Raw genomic sequence first — 16,964 nt, 5'->3', positions numbered from 1 at the left:
ATTTGTTAATTTGACTATAGAATCTGTTGGCCTACTGGATTCATCTCTAATTTTAGAGCGGAAACAAGTTATATCGAAGAAAATAATTAAACTGATCATGAACTTGTAAAAAAGGTTTCTCTTTTAATGTAAATATAAATATAATATAATTGTAAAAAAAAATTTATATGCACCGGTGGTGCAAGTGAACTAGATCTCAACCGTTGATATTATATATTTGATATTATCCAACGGTTCATTTCTGTTAGTACAAGTGCACGTTAGTACACTAATAAATACTCTTTCACTGTAAAAAATTCTTATAATCGTATATCTAAACATGAAATATAGAGTGCAAAATTATAATCAGAGCAAATGCGGGGACTGAAAATAAATCCCCCTTTGGATAAACAATCTTAAAAGTTAGCTACATACTAGATTCTAGACAAACGTTGAGCATATTCACTAGAAAGTAGGTTGTTTATTAAACCACACCCCACGGACGAGTGCTCCGCGAAAACAAGAGACAGAAACTAGGGTTTGGGAAACACAGGGGATTTTTCAGCGCCGGCGAACCGACTCCCCCGCGTCGACCATGGCTTCTGGCCTCATCGACGAATGGCGGGTGTTGCCGGACTGGTTTGTGGAGTCTCGAGGCTTCAGGTTTTGCTTTTTCTTCATTGGTCTGGGCTCTGTATGATGCGTCTCTCCTCTCAGGCGGTAGCGCAGGTGTGGTTGATGGGCGATTGGCGATCGGCGACGGCGCAAACATGGAGTAGGTGGCCAGAAACCAGATCGTGGCGGCGGCATGCCATGGATTGTATGGTGCTGGATGCTGATCTACGTTGCGTCGATAGTCGGAGCCTTCGATGGTGGAGCTTTCAATGGTGGTTTCAGGCTCTCAAGCCGGTGGAAGCAAACAGACAGCAGGGTATGGTAAATTCCTTACCGGTTTTTGGTTTGGGTCTGTGGTTTTGGCTTGGATCCCACCGAAAACAGGCAGGGGGTTTGGTGTGGTTTGTTGCGTGGGTTGCAGTTCTTCGGCGAGGCGAGCTCGAAGGGATTGATTTATGGTGGTGGTTTGCCGGCGGAGCACCTGGAGAAAGAGAAGAGGATTGCAGCGGCTGGTTTGTGCTTTTGTTTAAGGTAGTTTTTTTTGTTAGGAATTTGGTTAGGTTTTCCTGGTCTTTAGCATGTCCCTACTCATTTGAGTTAGGATTAGGTCAAATTGAGGTGTCTTTCCTGGGGACGAATTGGTTTATTGTTGGTTTTATCTTATGGTCAATGTGCTGACGAGCGATCCTTGCACGTGGTCTGGTACCTTTGGGACAGAGTGTGGAAGAGGGCGTTGGTTTTTCTGGCGGTTGTCTATGAGGTAGTATTGATATTATCGGGATTCTTTGTAGCCCGAAAGGTTGGGCGATATAGGTGGTTAGGGGTTGGGCCCTTTCGGCTCATGGAGGTCATTCTTGACTGACCCGTAACTGGTTTAGGTTTCAGGGAGGAAAGTTGGGAATTCTTGTCCACCACCGGTCTTTCACGTTTTATATAATCTGGTTTATTTTAATAAAAGTTTCTTATTCTAAAAAAAAAAAAAAAAAAAAAAAAGACAAAAGTTGAGCATTGTGACAATTAATTATATTAACTCACTTATTACGTCTCCCTAGTATGAGTAGTATCTAATTAGTTTGGACGGCAGAACACCAAAATAGTACAATATATTAGTAATTGTCTCGTTAATCTTGCATTATCTTTTCAAACATCCAATCAGGTATAAAGATTCAGACACTAGTGTTTCAGGTAGAGTCTATAATTAATTATCACCTTCCCTCCCTCTTGCAGCCCTCAGCAGACCTAGAAAAAACCCCTAATATCAATTCCAAGGACAACCTTACTTGAATATGTTCCGAGTTCCGACTGCAACTAATAATATGCCCTAGAGGAAGAAAAGAAAAAAGGCTATAGTTCATATAGATGGCTACAAAAGAAGAAACAAAAATAGGCCCCAATATAGTCTATATAGATGATAGCTTTCGGGGGTCACGTAGGTTAGCTTTTTTCAAATGGTCCAAAATAATTATTGTGTGATTTGGGACTTTACGTATTTGTTGTGCCGACTATTACGACATGCAAACATGTACATGTAGGAGGGCGGCGAAAAAAAAGAAAAAAAAGACAGACATATTACTATTAAAGAGGTCCAGTAAACTAGTTATGTTGTCTCAAATTAAAGACACGTGATAATCTAAATTACTGAATAAATTTTTGCCTAAAATAAATTATTTTGATGAAATTGTGACCGAGTAAAATTGCTGCTCCAATAAATGAAATATAAATTTCCGATAGAGAGATTAGTTCAACATACATATATACATATACACGTCTGGTGGACTGGGATGAGGTCTTTGGGCCTTATCTTGGGCCTCATGAGGAATGGGTCAGCCTTCTAGGGCTGAGTCTCATTTAGGTTTTATTTACCTAGCCTATTTACTTGTCTTTGTAACATAGTTTATAGGCTTTCTTGAATAAGTGAGCATGGGTACCGTCAAATGATCGGACCTAATCTATGTATCGCTGTGGTTTTACCACAAACTCTTTATCTACCCAGAGATGGTAGAGGGAGGATATGTAATGGTCCTTTCTGGCCTGAGTAATATTAATATATCGACATGATATTTTTCAAAAAAAAAAAAAAATACACGTCTGGTGGATTAATTGGAAATATGCAATCTTCTTTTACGGTTTTAACACCCATGACAATTGCGTACACGATAGTTAACCAGACAAGCATTGTCGCTTTTATTAACTTTATGGATGCAGTAACATCTTGATGAGCCGGGGTGAGCGTCGAGATTGAATTCCTCCTTCCACTACACCCTCCTCTATCTTCCCTCTGTTTGAGACATGGAGGCCATTTTAGGTCAATCTGAAACCGTAAGTGGGTATACAAAAGCAAAAGCTCTAACTGAGTGCGACTGAGAGAGTACCTCTACCTCTCCAGCACAAACTTTCCTTCCTTGTACTTCTGGAATTCGTCGTGAGCAATTACCTAATACAATTCAACATCATTTTAACTCACTGCTTTGTATTGTTATATCCTTGTTTCTATTTGACTCCAAAAAAAAAAAACATAAGTACTGGTTCAAAGGTTGCAGCAAAAACAAAATAAAAGTAACCATCCAAGTTGATTACATTCATCAATTAAGGATCATTGACCTCAGAAAAGATATGAAATAAAGGAAGTTGTTTATATTTGTTTGGTTACGTACGAAAATATTATCTCCTTCCAGCCCCACATTTTCTGGTTGCAAATTCTCCTACCCATTTTTACGACTAAACGCAGAAAACACCAAGGCAGAGAGATGAAGAAACATACATATTTATAACCTAAATTCTGTCCACAATACATGCTGGTCATCGTTCAGGACCAAGCGTTACATTCCACACCCTGGGTTACATTTTCGAAGGTCACTTTTGAGAATAAGCATTCGCAACCACTGTATTGCCAACTAGAAAGTGACTACATTATCCAATACTAGCAAAGAACTTACACATTGCTAAAAAAATATGCCTTCCCTTGACGGTACAAGAAATCCTAAACAAATTGTAACAGAACAGGGTCACATTATTGAACACTCAGGTGTTTTAGATATGCTCTCTATATGTGTGAATGAAATAGCAACTAGCAAGGGGATGAAAGAGTGAAAAATAAAGTGCATAAACATAACTTCCAAGTCAAATACATATTGAGAATCAGCAACATGATATGTAATCAAACTGAAAGGAATCCAAGATGATCTGCAAACTTGGAACTATTGAACACATGTTACTTGAGAAGAAGATTAGTTTTTTCTCTATCCAAAATTCCCACAAATACCTATGCGTGTAACTGTGATCATGCTCATATTATTCAAGCTTTCATTAGCGAAACGAGTAGAGATTGAAACTGTATAAAGAAAGAGAGTACCCGATCGATGACATCGTCGGCAAGGGCAAGAGTGGTATCACAGCCTATGCATCTATAAGTTCTGCCTTCCATTTCTCACACAAAAAAAAAAAAAAAAAAGGTTCTGCCTTCCCTCGTCGCCAGACGGACCGGAGCGAAAGTCTCTTTCCCGCCCAGCTATTTCATAGTTAGATAATCCAAGACTAAAAACTGAGTAGCGAGTGACACCTTTGTTTTTTGGTTCTTTGTTCTATGATATGCAAGTGATTACAGAATTTTTTTATCTTTTACCGCAAACCGAAACTTTACGTTAATAGAAGGAAAATTTACAATATACACAATACAAGCCTAAAGCCACACTAGACCAAACAACCACGCCCTCTAGCATGGAATTGACCAATAGAAGCCTATGCATTAAGGCCCCTGCATTGTATATTATAAAGCATTTTGGTGAATCTGCGACCGAGTAAACACATGGCAGCTCCACGTAACTAGATAATATAAACTTCCGATAGAGAGATTGGTCCAACATATATATATACACCGCAGAAATTTTTATATAGATTGGACATGTGCAATCTTCTTTTACTACTCATGAAATTGCATACATGATATTTACACCAGATAAGCTCTGTTGCTTTTATTAATTTTATGAATGCAGTTGCTCAAGGAATTTCATCACTTGAACCTGGGCGAGTATCCAGATTGAATTCCTCTGCTACATCCTCCTCTATCCTCCATCTGTTTGACAAACAGAACACATTTCAGTTCGATCTGAAACTGTAGATAGATACAATAGTAAAAGCTCTAACAGAGTGAGAGTGTGTACCTCTCTAGCACAAACTTTCCTTCCTTGTACTTTTGGTTTTTGTCATGTGCAATTACCTAATACAATTCAACAACCTTAGAAGTTCTAGGTCATAACTCATTGTGTTGTGCTTAAGGTAGCCTTGAGTGTAGTCTTTTATTTAGCAATCAAGAATAAACAAACTTTTCTGCAAGCAATAATTTCTCTACTGCAGAGCAGAGTGGCTGAGATCTAATATTATAGACAGTGAGTAAATGGTCATGCATTTGGAGTTGATTGAGACAAATATTCCTTTTAAACACTAACATGTCGTAATCATTATCTTGTTCAACTGGTAGGATCCTTTAAGAAATAACTCCTTTATAGTAGTTTATAAAAGACACCTTTTTTCTTTGGGACAATTGTAGAAAACAGTTTCATTGATGGCTTTGAAGCTCTGCCATAAAAAAACTGAGAAAAATTCTATAGGACCGCATATGATAATTGGTCTTTTATTTAACTACGTGATTGTTACATCTTCCTTTGTTCTGTTTGACTCGACGGAAGATGGCTATCCCTAAAGGTTGCTAGTAAATTATAGAATAACAAAATTAATGCCGGTATTCATTACATTCCTCAATGGATCATGTGACCTCACAAAAAATATGATATAAAGGCATTTGTTTGCTTTTGTTAAATTTATCTCCTTCTGTCCATATTATTATTATTTATATAAAATAAATTTTCTGGGAGGCTGTAAATAATGAAAACATGTCCATTTCTGTATGTCGGCCTGTGTGTTTTTGTTTACTAGGAATAATCTCTATCCTGCTGTAACCCATCTTCACAACAACTAAAGCAGGAAAAATGAGGCAGAGAGATGAAGAAAGCATACATATTTCCAGCCAAGAATCTGTCCGCAGCAGACACAAAAAATATCTTCTACAGTATGCAAACCAGAAAGCATTAGCCTCTCTTCCTCAGGACCAAGCGTTATATTCACCCTGGATTACATTTTGTATAGGTCAGTAATGAGAAGAATAAGCCAACCAGGAAAGTATAAAAACAATTCAGCCTATGGTCCATGGAATATACTTTAAGACTACAAGATCCTTGAGTTCTAGACATGAAGAAGAACTGCAATTGCCTTAAATTTCCATAGTATTGAGATCATCAGGACTAAGACGTAATTACAATACAGGTTACACCTAAATGCAAAACAGAAATCCATTTCGAAAGAGAGTGGCAGAGGATCATTTTTGAGAATGAAGTATTTTTACGGTTAGACGAGGAACTAGCAATACTCTTTTCACTACATTGACTATCAAATATGGCTATTTAAGAGTTGTTTTACTGTGTGTACTGATCCTATGAAACAAGCAAAGACAGAACTTAATAAGTCTGGCAATGGAGCGTTTATGGCCAAAAAACAAAAACCAAATATTAACAACTGCCATGTGTAAGCCAGAAAATGGCATTAGAAGATATATTAATAGCAAAGAACTTACACATTGCTGAACAGATATGCCCTCCCTCGACGGCAGTTGAAAGACTAAACACATTGCAACCATTTAAAGTCAAATCATTGAACACTAGAGTGATTTAGACATACTCTCTGGATGCGTAAATGAAGTAACAAAGATGAAAGGGTAAAAAATATGAGAGTGCATATAGACGTCACTTCCAAGTCAAAATATTAAAAGTTAGCAGCATGATAGAGGATTACACTAAACTAAAGCTAAGATGATTTGCAAACTTTAAACATTTGAGTGACAAAGTTCAGAAAGATTCCTTTACTGCTTAATGGACACAAATTCAACAACATAAGTACTCTTTACATCAACAAAATTTCCCTCTGAACTCATCAGGGGGAAATGGCATCATATACTATTGTCAAATCTATGTATGGGCAGCTTTTAAGATTGAGCATTGTATATCTATGCAATAGTAGAGTTAGGTTTCCCCGTAATAGTCCAATTGTATCCATGACATTAAGTTGTTTTGTCCTCCCAATAGACCAACCGACCTATTCACCCCCCAAGCCTTATTTATTCTTGGTTGCTGCCATGCATGTTATACAAGAGCCATTCGATTTGTCCTATACTTGCACATCCAATGTAGTCCCTCTACTTGTATCTAGTTTCCATAGCCTACCACCGTCTTCCGCAAGAGATACCCCTATTCTCTAATATCAACAATGCTATCAACCCAATAAAGCCTCAATCCAAATCCCCAACTCAGGACAACAATGCCCTATAAAACATATCCATACCCAAAAACCCTCCACACTATCCCTCACCATAACAACAAGCAAAGCAAAAAAAAGGGTTTCACCCTAAATTGCTTCACTTATGCTCAATTTTTTCATTCAATAAAAAACATCCAATTTCTCAAAAACCATTTCTGAACCAAACCCTCAATTCCCACACACAAAAAAAAGAACCAAAGTTTCAATCTTTCCTTCATATAATCGAACAACCATGCATGTATTTCCAATCAAACTCATACAATTCAAGCTTCTGTAAGCAAAAACCAATAAAGATTGAAACTTTATAAAGAAGGAGAGTACCCGAGAGAGGACATCGTCGGCCAGAGCAAGAGGGCTGTCACAGAATTGGCATCTGTAAGTTCTGCCTTCCAATTCAACCAGGAAAATCCTCCCCATTTTAATTAACCCAACAACACTCTGCTCTTCTCCCTCACAGAAATCACTGTCATCCCCAATTGTGAACTCTCTCTCTCTCTCTCTCTCTCTGTTTTGCTCTTGCAGCAATCCCAGACTGCGATACTAGACCATTCCAGCTTCAACCGCCCACCGGCAAATCCCGGTTTCGGAACACACGTGGGGGTGTGATCGTTAGTCGTTACATTACTCGTGCACTTATGCGACGTGTCGTTTGTAATTTTAGTCGCAATTTTTTTTTAGGGTTATTATCACAAATGGTACCTGAACTTATCCTCTATCTTATCGATGGTACCTGAACTTCAATTTTAATCACAACCAGTACCTGAACTTTTCAACTTCATTTCAAGTGGTACCTATCACTAACTTCCGTTAATGTTCCGTTAAAAACTAACATGTGCAAAACACATGACCTATATTCAAGAGTAGTTTGACTAAAATACCCATTAAAATAATTTTGTTTACTAGATATTTTGATCAATTAATATGTTAATAAAAATATAAGTTCAATTAAAAATGTATCTCTACCCTCATATGAAAATAAAATTTAAAAACAAGATCTCAACAAAAAAAAATTAATTGTTTTATAGATATAGACAAAACATTTCAAATAAAATTATAAAACTTTTTTTTTTTACAAACTATAAAATATTTAAAACCAAAAGCTTATCAAAACTTTCGTAATTTTTTTTTTCCTATCATTCATATATATTTTTAATTGAAGTTGAAAGTTTTTCTTTCTGATAGTCTCATTTTTTATAGCCATATTGCCACAATATAAGTGAAAATAAGTGATATTACAAAAAAAAAAAGGGGTAATTTTACAAATTTATCCTTGAAAAATGAGTCACATGTTTGGCACATGTAAGTTTTTAACGGAACATTAACGGAAGTTAGTGATAGGTACCATTTGAAATAAAATCGAAAAGTTCAGGTACTGGTTGTGATCAAAATTGAAGTTCAGGTACCATCGATAAGATAGATGATAAGTTCAGGTACCATTTGTGATAATTACCCTTTTTTTTATATAGAGTTGGAACAATCTATAATTCGACATAATCGAAAAACGAACGATAACACTTGAAAACTTCGAAAGCAATGCAACGATAGCCCGAGCTTGGTTACTGAGTAGGAAAATACTACTGTCTACAAATGGTGGTGTGTTACTCAGCGTTTTGAAAATCCCTTTAAGCGACCGCCTAAGCGCTAGAAAGTGATCAGCCGCCTTAACTAATCTAACCGTCTATATTTTCAATCAATTATTGATAACTAATTTTTTCTTCTTTAATTATACGTTTTTTTATATGTTATATAATCATTAAAATTCCTCCTAAACACCTCCTTAAGCAATTAGACACTAGATCTCTCCTCACCACTCACCTAATGCTTAACGGCTTTTAGAACATTGATGTTACTACAAATGTTCTTCGCTTTCTTGCATCGATGTGCCAATACTTTTATCTCCTATACCTTTTCTATCCCATTTTTGGTTACTTGGGATTCAAATACCACTAGATATGGATGACCTAACCAGTACTCCTCTATGTAGTGGATTGTGGACGACCAAGTTTCATGGGCATCTTTCTTCGTAGTAGTAGTCATATCTTTTACCGTTTTACGTATGAAGCTGATTAATCAACAAAGTTCGATCGAGTTGGTGATAAACCTAAATGGTGGAGGCTAGCTAGCTAGTATTATATGTTGCTCATCAGCAACAACACATATATACACAGTCGCCCCAATGCGCTGACTTCACCATTGCTGATCGTGTTTGATGCTTTCTAGCTAACGCACCAACCTAACACTATTGGCCAAGTAGTGATTGTATCTATTAGTTCAGGTCAAATCATGTCTCCTCCACCTGACTTGATCTCATTTTTGATCACAGGATCGAATTGGCCGTATTATCTAGCAGATCTCATCATCAAAGGATATAAAAGATGTGTTATCCGGAATGAGATAAAGCAATTTGGATGCCGCAAAGAATATAGAGATTTGATTCTATATATTAATCTAATGGAACGTTGTAAAATATACGAAATTAATGTTGTCACAATTCACTATTAGCGAGAATTTTAAAAATCGAGACAAAACTATAGATATAAAGCCTCTTATATTATTCTCATGCGAATTTTATTTATGATTTATACACAATAAAATATGTAAAGTGAAATATTTTTCATTTCTAAATTTACAATATACAAAAATTAAAGAAATATATTATTTTTAACGATTTATTTATATCATTTGCTCTTTCATTTTTAAGTAAATCAACATTCTACGTAAGTTTCCGACATACGAAACCATAAAATTCGCGAGATGTAACAATTCAAGCACTCAGAGATGGGTCCTCATTTCACTCTCGTAAGAAGCATAATTAGCAAGCAAAGTTCATGATCCATCTCCGTAGTTGGAGCACTGTTTCTCTATAGAAGAGAGTAGGGCAATGTGTGTGATAAAAGTAGTGAACCCGAAAGCTCAAGCTCAAAGGCCTAAAAGGAAAATGGAAAGGACAATGACTTCATGTCACAGGGCTTGAAATGACAATAGAAGAAGGCACGAGGCCTACTACATTTTCCTTCTTTTGGGAAAAGGGGTAACCCTCCAAATTTAGTGTCCCAATTCCCAAAAGGACACGTAACACCACCGTGGGGTACGTGTCGTGTTGATTCTATCTCGTGCGCACCAAGACAACTCGCATGTGCAGTAAGAAGGCTCACGTGTGACGCCAACCTTTCCACCGTCACCGTCTGCTTTAACAAACACCAAACGACGTCGTACCCTCCTTATCCTAAAAAAACCATCTAGAAAATCCGCGGCTGCTAAATTACGCCGAAATGAGAGAGAGAGAGAGGGAGGTGTCACCTCAGGAGGCACCAAAGTCCACTATACACAAAAGAAGACAGCAGCCGCCCACAGACCCATTTTTATTTATTTATTTATTATTATTTAAATACAATATGACGGTTTAGCTTTTTCATTTATTTTATTTATCCTCTCTCCGCTCTTTTTTTTTTTTTTTTTTAGTATTGTTTTGTCTACACGAAACGTGGCGCTATCAGACGCACACCGGAGATGGGTCCCACGCACCAACAGCAATTAACAAGAAACATAGCCGACCAGCCGGCGTAACTGTCTGTCTCTTCCCGACACGTCACCCTTTCTTACGGCTTCACTGCGCCGATATTATTTTTCATTACTATTAAAGAAATAATAATTGTTGTGCAAATCTTGTTCCTTATTCCACCGGAAGTAAATAAGTAATAATTACCAAGTTTGAATTCACGCGAATTACTATATCATTGGCATGCAGCCATGCATGCACCTTATCAAATATTTAATTCATTTGAGTTGAACTGTTGAACACGCTTGAAGAAAAAGCTCTGCACATTCCTCCAAGTCCATGCCATGCCATGCCACGCCACACCCCTATCCTACTCCCCCACCTAAACTTGCTTTACTCCATTATATTTCGTCATTATTATAATCAGATACCCATCAACATAAATATATAAAAAGTTTCATTTCTTATTTAAAAATAAATCACATCTATAAGATAAACAATATATAAAAATAATTATCTAGAATCATTCGTTATGATAAGATCGGTCGAGCAATCTAATATCCGGCGCTTGAGTCTTAACTCTCATTATTTTATGACCAGCAAGTTTAAGAAGAATTCAAATTTGTGCTCTTGTGACGAAGAAAAAGTTTGGTTTTTGCTGGAATATACGAGTGTAGCTCGATTCAAATACTGATTGAATTTGTGTGTGCTATCTCACCTCAATCAAAAAATAATAATAATTATTTGGAAATTTTATAGATCGGAAAGACAACAAAAATATTCTTGTAGCAGTGGGCCAACCAAAAGCGGCAGCCGCGCTTCACCTAGCGCCCGCCTCCACGTGGGTCCCGCCACTGTCTGGTTCCCACCTTTTTCGCGTTGCTAAGCAAAGAGACGGGTTTTTCTATTTTCTTTTAATTACAAAGAAGAAAATAAGTAAATATCGGACGGCCGTATATCACGTGCAAATCCCAGCTCGAATCTCGAGGAGCTGCCCAGTCAACAAGAAATTAAAACACTTTCGGTCTTAAACCTACAAAACCGCTCTTTCTCCGCCTACGCGCCTAAATGTCCCCACACATGCTTTCACTTACTTTCTAACCAAATAAAACAACATACAAAATTACAAACTCGGGACTCGTTTTTGACTCGCCGCCGACGAGTTTGGTCACTGTCCGTACATACATAAAAATCCACGTATGGGCTGTGTGATTTGTGACCATATTCTCCACCGGAATTTAATTTTCCGATTCCGACCAAGATTTGCCGAGATTACAAGACATGGGAAAAAGCTTCAAGATAAAAATAAAAGTGAATGCTGAGAGATTAGATTATCAGTCTACTTCCGTGAACGGAAAAAATTATTTCCGAAATGAGAGATTACAACTGAAACGAAAACTCGATAACGAAAAAAGAGGTATTTAAATTTAGAACAGCAAACATTAAATCTGCTGCAAAAAAAAAAAGGTTCAGAAACTTCACGCTACGTATTCACATGGGAGCTTTGTTTCTTTTAGTTAGGGCAGCTCTCAACGTATTTTTGTTTTTCTATTTTCGGAATTGGAAAATAAAAAACAGGAAAGCAAAAAAAAAAAAAAAAAAAGGTTTCCTAATATTATCTTCCTCAGGCGACCGCCGCTGCTTTTATCCTAAAACCAAAATCAGGCGAGTTCCGCCGGAGGCGGCAGGTTGAGGTCGAGGTCGAATCCTCCTCCGCGAGGTAGATCGTGGTGGTTCAGATCAACGACGGTGGACGAATCCGAGTCACTCTGCGACCCACCGGTGAAGCCACCGCCGGAGAGAAAATCACGGTGGATGAGATTCCGGTCGAATCTCAGCTGTTGCTGGTACTGCTGGTGATTCTTCACCATCCCAGCCCGGAACACCGAGTCGAAGTAGAGCACGTGATTCGCGGCCGAAGTCGGAACGCCGATGACGGCTCCGATCGCCGGAATCTGGTGGTGCTGGAAGGGAAACCTCATCGGAGCTCCGAATCCGGCGTGGCCGCTACTGACGCCGTGAGCGAGGTTCAGATCCAACGGCGAGGAGGACTCCACCATCATAGCCGGCTCCCGGCTGGACGACTCCACCGTGCTGCTCTGGCTAGGGCTGTGGCTGTTGCTATTTCCGCCTCCGTTGTTATTGTTATTGTTATTTATATTATTACTCCCAACATTTTTCTTGAAGAGGCTGAGATTCACATTCTCCGACGGCAGCGGGAAGTTCGTCTTGGCCTTGGCGCCGCGGAACTCCCGCGCCGCCGTATCGTATGCTCTGGCCGCCTCCACCGCCGTGTCGAAGGTCCCGAGCCAGACCCGGCTCTTCTTCCCCGGGTCCCGAATCTCCGCCGCGTACCTCCCCCACGGCCTCTTCCTCACTCCCCTAAAATGCACCTCCTTCACGTTGCCGTTAGGTTTGGCCGTGGTGGCGGTTTTCTCGGTTCTCGGTGCCATGAAACGGCTGCGTTTTGATGGTTTGCGAAAAGTAGCAAGAAGACTCTGTTTGTGTTGTTCAGAGAAAAAGAGAAAGGTGTGATGGTTTGAGCGTAATGGAGGACTGGGGGGAGGATGGGGCGTGGTTATATAGAACAAAATGAGAGGAGGAGAGAGAAAATTAAAAAAATTTAGAGGAATTAGGGGAGGGCACAGTCAACGAGGAATTTGACTGAGAGAGAGAGAGAGAGAGAGAGAGAGAGAAGGAGGTTAGGGGCGGCTAAGTGAGTGGGGCAATTTAGTAATGTTAGTTCCCGAATTACGTGGCATGTGGGTTGTCTGTCTCTCACCTCCATCATTACCACATCTAACGGCTGCAAAACGCCCTCTCTTGATTGCGTGCGGTGCTCTTTTGCCGCCTCCCCACGCTACCTCCCTCGCGCGTGGTGTCCACTCTCCATTTTTGGTTCGTCTACTATCTCGCCGCGTGACTTGGTTTTTTTTTTTTTTTTTTGCCCACGTTTTTTTTAATCCCCCTATTGAACCGCTCGCTTTGGACAAAACGGGAATTTCGTTATTCCCCCCACGCGCCAATGGATCAGCGACACGTGTGGTTTCTTACGCGGTGTAATGGTTTACGTGGGTGGAGTTTCTGACAGCAGTATGGTTAATCTCCGACAGGTCCCATGTACGGCTGCCGTTTTTACGTTTCGTGATTTGCACGCGCTGTGAAACTGCTGTTAATATTTTTACAGTTTAATCCGGAAAAAAAAGACACGGCCTTCCTGATTTACTGTTTTTTAACCCACGAGTTCGGCACTGGTCATAGATAAATTTAGCAAACCCGTAATGGCGTTTTTACTCCTTTTTTCGGTTTTTATTTTCTTATATACATGGAAAGCAAGTAAAGGTTTCTTCAATATTATTATTCACTTTTATTTTTACATTAACTCGTTTTATTATAAAAGATTATGCGTCAGTCTGGCAATTCAAGTCAAATATGACACAATACGTTAAACACTTGAAATAATAGTTTTAGTCTAAAAAAAATTTGGGTCAAGCAGTCAAACAACTGAATCAATTCAATCAATTACTAACCAAAATGTATAACGGATCTACCAAGTGCCACATGAATAATATTACCAACTACCAAGCTTCTAGCAAAGGGTGGGTTTGGGGTTAGTTGTGGTATTTCAAATGTACAAGATGAGAAATTTGTAATATCTAATTTTATTTCCCTGCTTACATGACATCTCATTATTACCCGACTCAACCAATTACGTTACTTTTTCTTATTAAGTAATTATATCTTACGTTACTCTTTCTTATTAAAATATCATATCAATTTAGTAGACCGACCACCTAAATCTCTTAATTTTATTTTTATGTACTTATTTATTGTATTTACCTTACAAAATGAATTAATTGTTGTATCACGTTATAGAATGTAAGAGAAGACTATTGGATGAATAATATATATATGCGGCCTTTAATAGCTCAATCAGAATGTGATACAAGTAACGCATCAAACAGCTCTCCATCAAAAAGTTATTTGGTGCATGTAGACCCCGATATTATATAAGGTACGTGACATGTACCAATCATAAACACCATATGCTACTGTATCAGATTATTACTCCTTTTAAATTGTAGTCATGCGTTAGTTTGAGGTAACCATGCATACAACTACTTGTCACATTTAGTTGCTTTCTGACCAAGTAAATCATGTAGATTTTGTTTAGATTGCACATTTATTGGGAAATAAAGTTAGAGATATGTTAGGAGGACGAGTGGCAATAGTAGTTATATGTAGACTTTCCATAAATAACAGACATGATAGCTTGTCGTTATAATATTCAAATTTTGTGTTTTGGAAGTTTTTATTCATACTATTCGATAAGATATTATGTTAAAATTCTTTAAAAATAAAATAAGAAATCTATTATTTTAATGACTTTATCACCTCTAACAATGATAGTCATTTTCAAGTAAATTTTGAACTATAAGTGTGAAATTTGGCTAAGGAATTAATAATTTAATTTTCTACCAACGTATTGAGGAAATAAATTGGCACATTAACAAAGAGAGAACGAGTAGAGATTAATTTTGGCTAGCGAGGCATTGCCTATAGCTGAATACCAATACACACTCACTGCAAAGTGAATTTTTATTTTATTTTAGTTAATCGGTTAGAGTTGAATTTCTCTTTATAGCTGTTGATAATTCTTAAAAATAAAATTCATGATGGCCTGTGTTGGGGTTGCTCAATACCAAAATATACAGGTGTCATTGTTGGACCAGTTAATTTGTCATTTCTTTTGGAAGTGCATTACAACAATGTTTTATCTTCAAACATCAACGATGGTGAAGATATTGTTGGCTCTATGAGCTAAGATTAAGCCAAAGTTTTTCTGTGGACCTAAAAAGCAACTGTATTAATTTTTAAACCAATTTGGGTAACTAACGTAACCTGAAAATGGATAGAAATTAAAACAAAACAAAAAATGTTGCCCATATTATTTAATTTAGTGACATAATTTTTTTTTTTATAAGTGTGAGGTTGTGAATCCAACTCACAAGATACTAATTTTTTTATTATTTGTTGTTCATCTAATAAAAATAATTAAAAGAAAAAAAAAGTTAGTAAGATTTGCATCACATGTGGAACATGTTCAGTTATCATTAAACTAGAATTTTCAGTTGTGAATTCTAACTAGAATGACCAACTACAAATAATTAGGACATGGCGTCCAGTTGTCTGGCAACCCAAATATTCAATGTTGGAGTTAATAATTGTATGATTATCACTAGTGCTGTGCTTTGCTTTTATCATATGATTTAGAACGATATTGGTACATATAGTACGTAGCCTAGTTTGAAAAATTATTGTTTAGGGAAGAATGAGATGCAGCCACCTTATCGTCCATATCTAGAAAAAAACACAATCACATAAGGACATAAATTATTTGCTTTTTATGTTTTCTAGAACAACAACCGGAACTGCACCAACCACTACTGAATTATGAAGAAGCATAATTTGTACAGCTGCTCATTGCCGCCAAATAAATCATAGATCTTCGGCCAAAGAAATACAATCCACCAAATCAGCGAAATTAAGAGCGTATTTTGTTATTCGTATGCACATTCTGAAAGTAACGGCAGACTAATTATTTAAAAAGATTGTCGGTTCATTCTCTTTATAAAAAGATAAGATTCTCTTTTAATAATTATTTTCGATTATTGAATTTATAAGTGACTATTATCTTTGTTTTACTTAAAAGTTAAAATAACACGCTGTGAAACTCTAATCTCAAACGTTATGTTTGATACGGTAACTAACTATTCATAATATTGATTCAAATATCAACTTCAAGATTTGATTACGTAATACTCCCAAACATCATTCAAAAAGTTCACACAAGAGCTAAACTTTAAACCCTAACCAACCTATATTAGACTACAACGTGAAGCCAAACCCTAATCAATGGCTTCCGCATTATTAATATATGACAGAAACTAATAAACCCTACATGTTTTAATTAAGCGGGTATTAGTGGATACTTGTTTATTCATGCGAAGCAGCGCTATCAGAAACAAGATACGATCTCCCATATATCTCCTGACACGTCCCATGAGAGGGAGAGACTAAATAAGAATAAATTAATAAAACGCAGCAGGCTTGTTACGCGCCACCTGCCAAGAGCCAAGGTACGGTGGTTAATTTCCAGAAGATGAGATAAGCTTGTAATGTTGCGTAGACTATTATGCGAATCTAATCTGCTATGGATTTATATGCATGAATCATGGAACACATGGTATAATACGTGTCTCCTCTAATTGGCTGACAGCAATACCTAGTCTGATACTACTACTCTTGATGATAAGTCGATCGGTGTGTAGCCACAATAGCAGCACAGCCACTGGTAATTATTAAGCGCGTTAATTATTTCGGTGGATGAGGTCGATCGGAGTTAGGGCAAAGAAGCAGTCAAAGTCAAGCGCCATCGGCATCAATCTATTTATTAACTTCTTTTGTTCAGTGCATTATTTATGACATGTGGTGCTTCCTAGAG

The 16,964-nt window shown here is 37.6% G+C and overlaps 2 protein-coding genes across 3 annotated transcripts; both read right to left on the bottom strand.

The window, feature by feature from the left end:
• Window positions 1-4,407: 4,407 nt before the first annotated feature.
• LOC133729575 (protein yippee-like At5g53940) lies at window positions 4,408-7,515 on the bottom strand. 2 transcript variants are annotated; one of them, XM_062157123.1, is made up of 5 exons: window positions 7,282-7,506; window positions 6,221-6,264; window positions 5,608-5,716; window positions 4,755-4,810; window positions 4,408-4,666 (listed from the first exon to the last, which is right to left on the bottom strand). In XM_062157123.1, exons 1-5 carry the CDS (start codon window positions 7,375-7,377, stop codon window positions 4,591-4,593), a joined length of 381 nt encoding a protein of 126 aa, XP_062013107.1. In that variant the 5' UTR covers window positions 7,378-7,506; the 3' UTR covers window positions 4,408-4,590. The 2 variants fall into 2 exon arrangements, with proteins under 2 accessions (XP_062013107.1, XP_062013108.1); XM_062157124.1 differs by lacking the exon at window positions 4,755-4,810 and having other exon boundaries at window positions 7,282-7,515.
• Window positions 7,516-11,765: 4,250 nt separating this feature from the next.
• On the bottom strand, window positions 11,766-13,015 carry LOC133729574 (ethylene-responsive transcription factor 4-like). Its single transcript, XM_062157122.1, has one exon. The coding sequence runs from the start codon at window positions 12,910-12,912 to the stop codon at window positions 12,121-12,123; it is 792 nt and encodes a 263-aa protein (XP_062013106.1). The 5' UTR covers window positions 12,913-13,015; the 3' UTR covers window positions 11,766-12,120.
• Between the last annotated feature and the right edge of the window lie 3,949 nt (window positions 13,016-16,964).

The sequence above is a fragment of the Rosa rugosa genome, chromosome 2, assembly GCF_958449725.1.
Source record: "Rosa rugosa chromosome 2, drRosRugo1.1, whole genome shotgun sequence".
NCBI classification, from domain to species: Eukaryota; Viridiplantae; Streptophyta; class Magnoliopsida; order Rosales; family Rosaceae; genus Rosa; species Rosa rugosa.
This window is presented reverse-complemented; position numbering and strand designations above follow the sequence as displayed.

Bases quoted from the DNA above. Each gene is read 5' to 3' on its own strand.
- LOC133729575 (XM_062157123.1), bottom strand. From the start codon at position 7,377: ATGGGGAGGATTTTCCTGGTTGAATTGGAAGGCAGAACTTACAGATGC. The intron at 5,717-6,220 runs GTAAGTTCTTTG...AATGTAATCCAG, and splicing joins GCATATCTGTTCAGCAATGT to GGTGAATATAACGCTTGGTC. The intron at 4,811-5,607 runs GTATGCTTTCTT...GAATTGTATTAG, and splicing joins AGATTCTTGGCTGGAAATAT to GTAATTGCACATGACAAAAA.
- LOC133729574 (XM_062157122.1), bottom strand. From the start codon at position 12,912: ATGGCACCGAGAACCGAGAAAACCGCCACCACGGCCAAACCTAACGGC.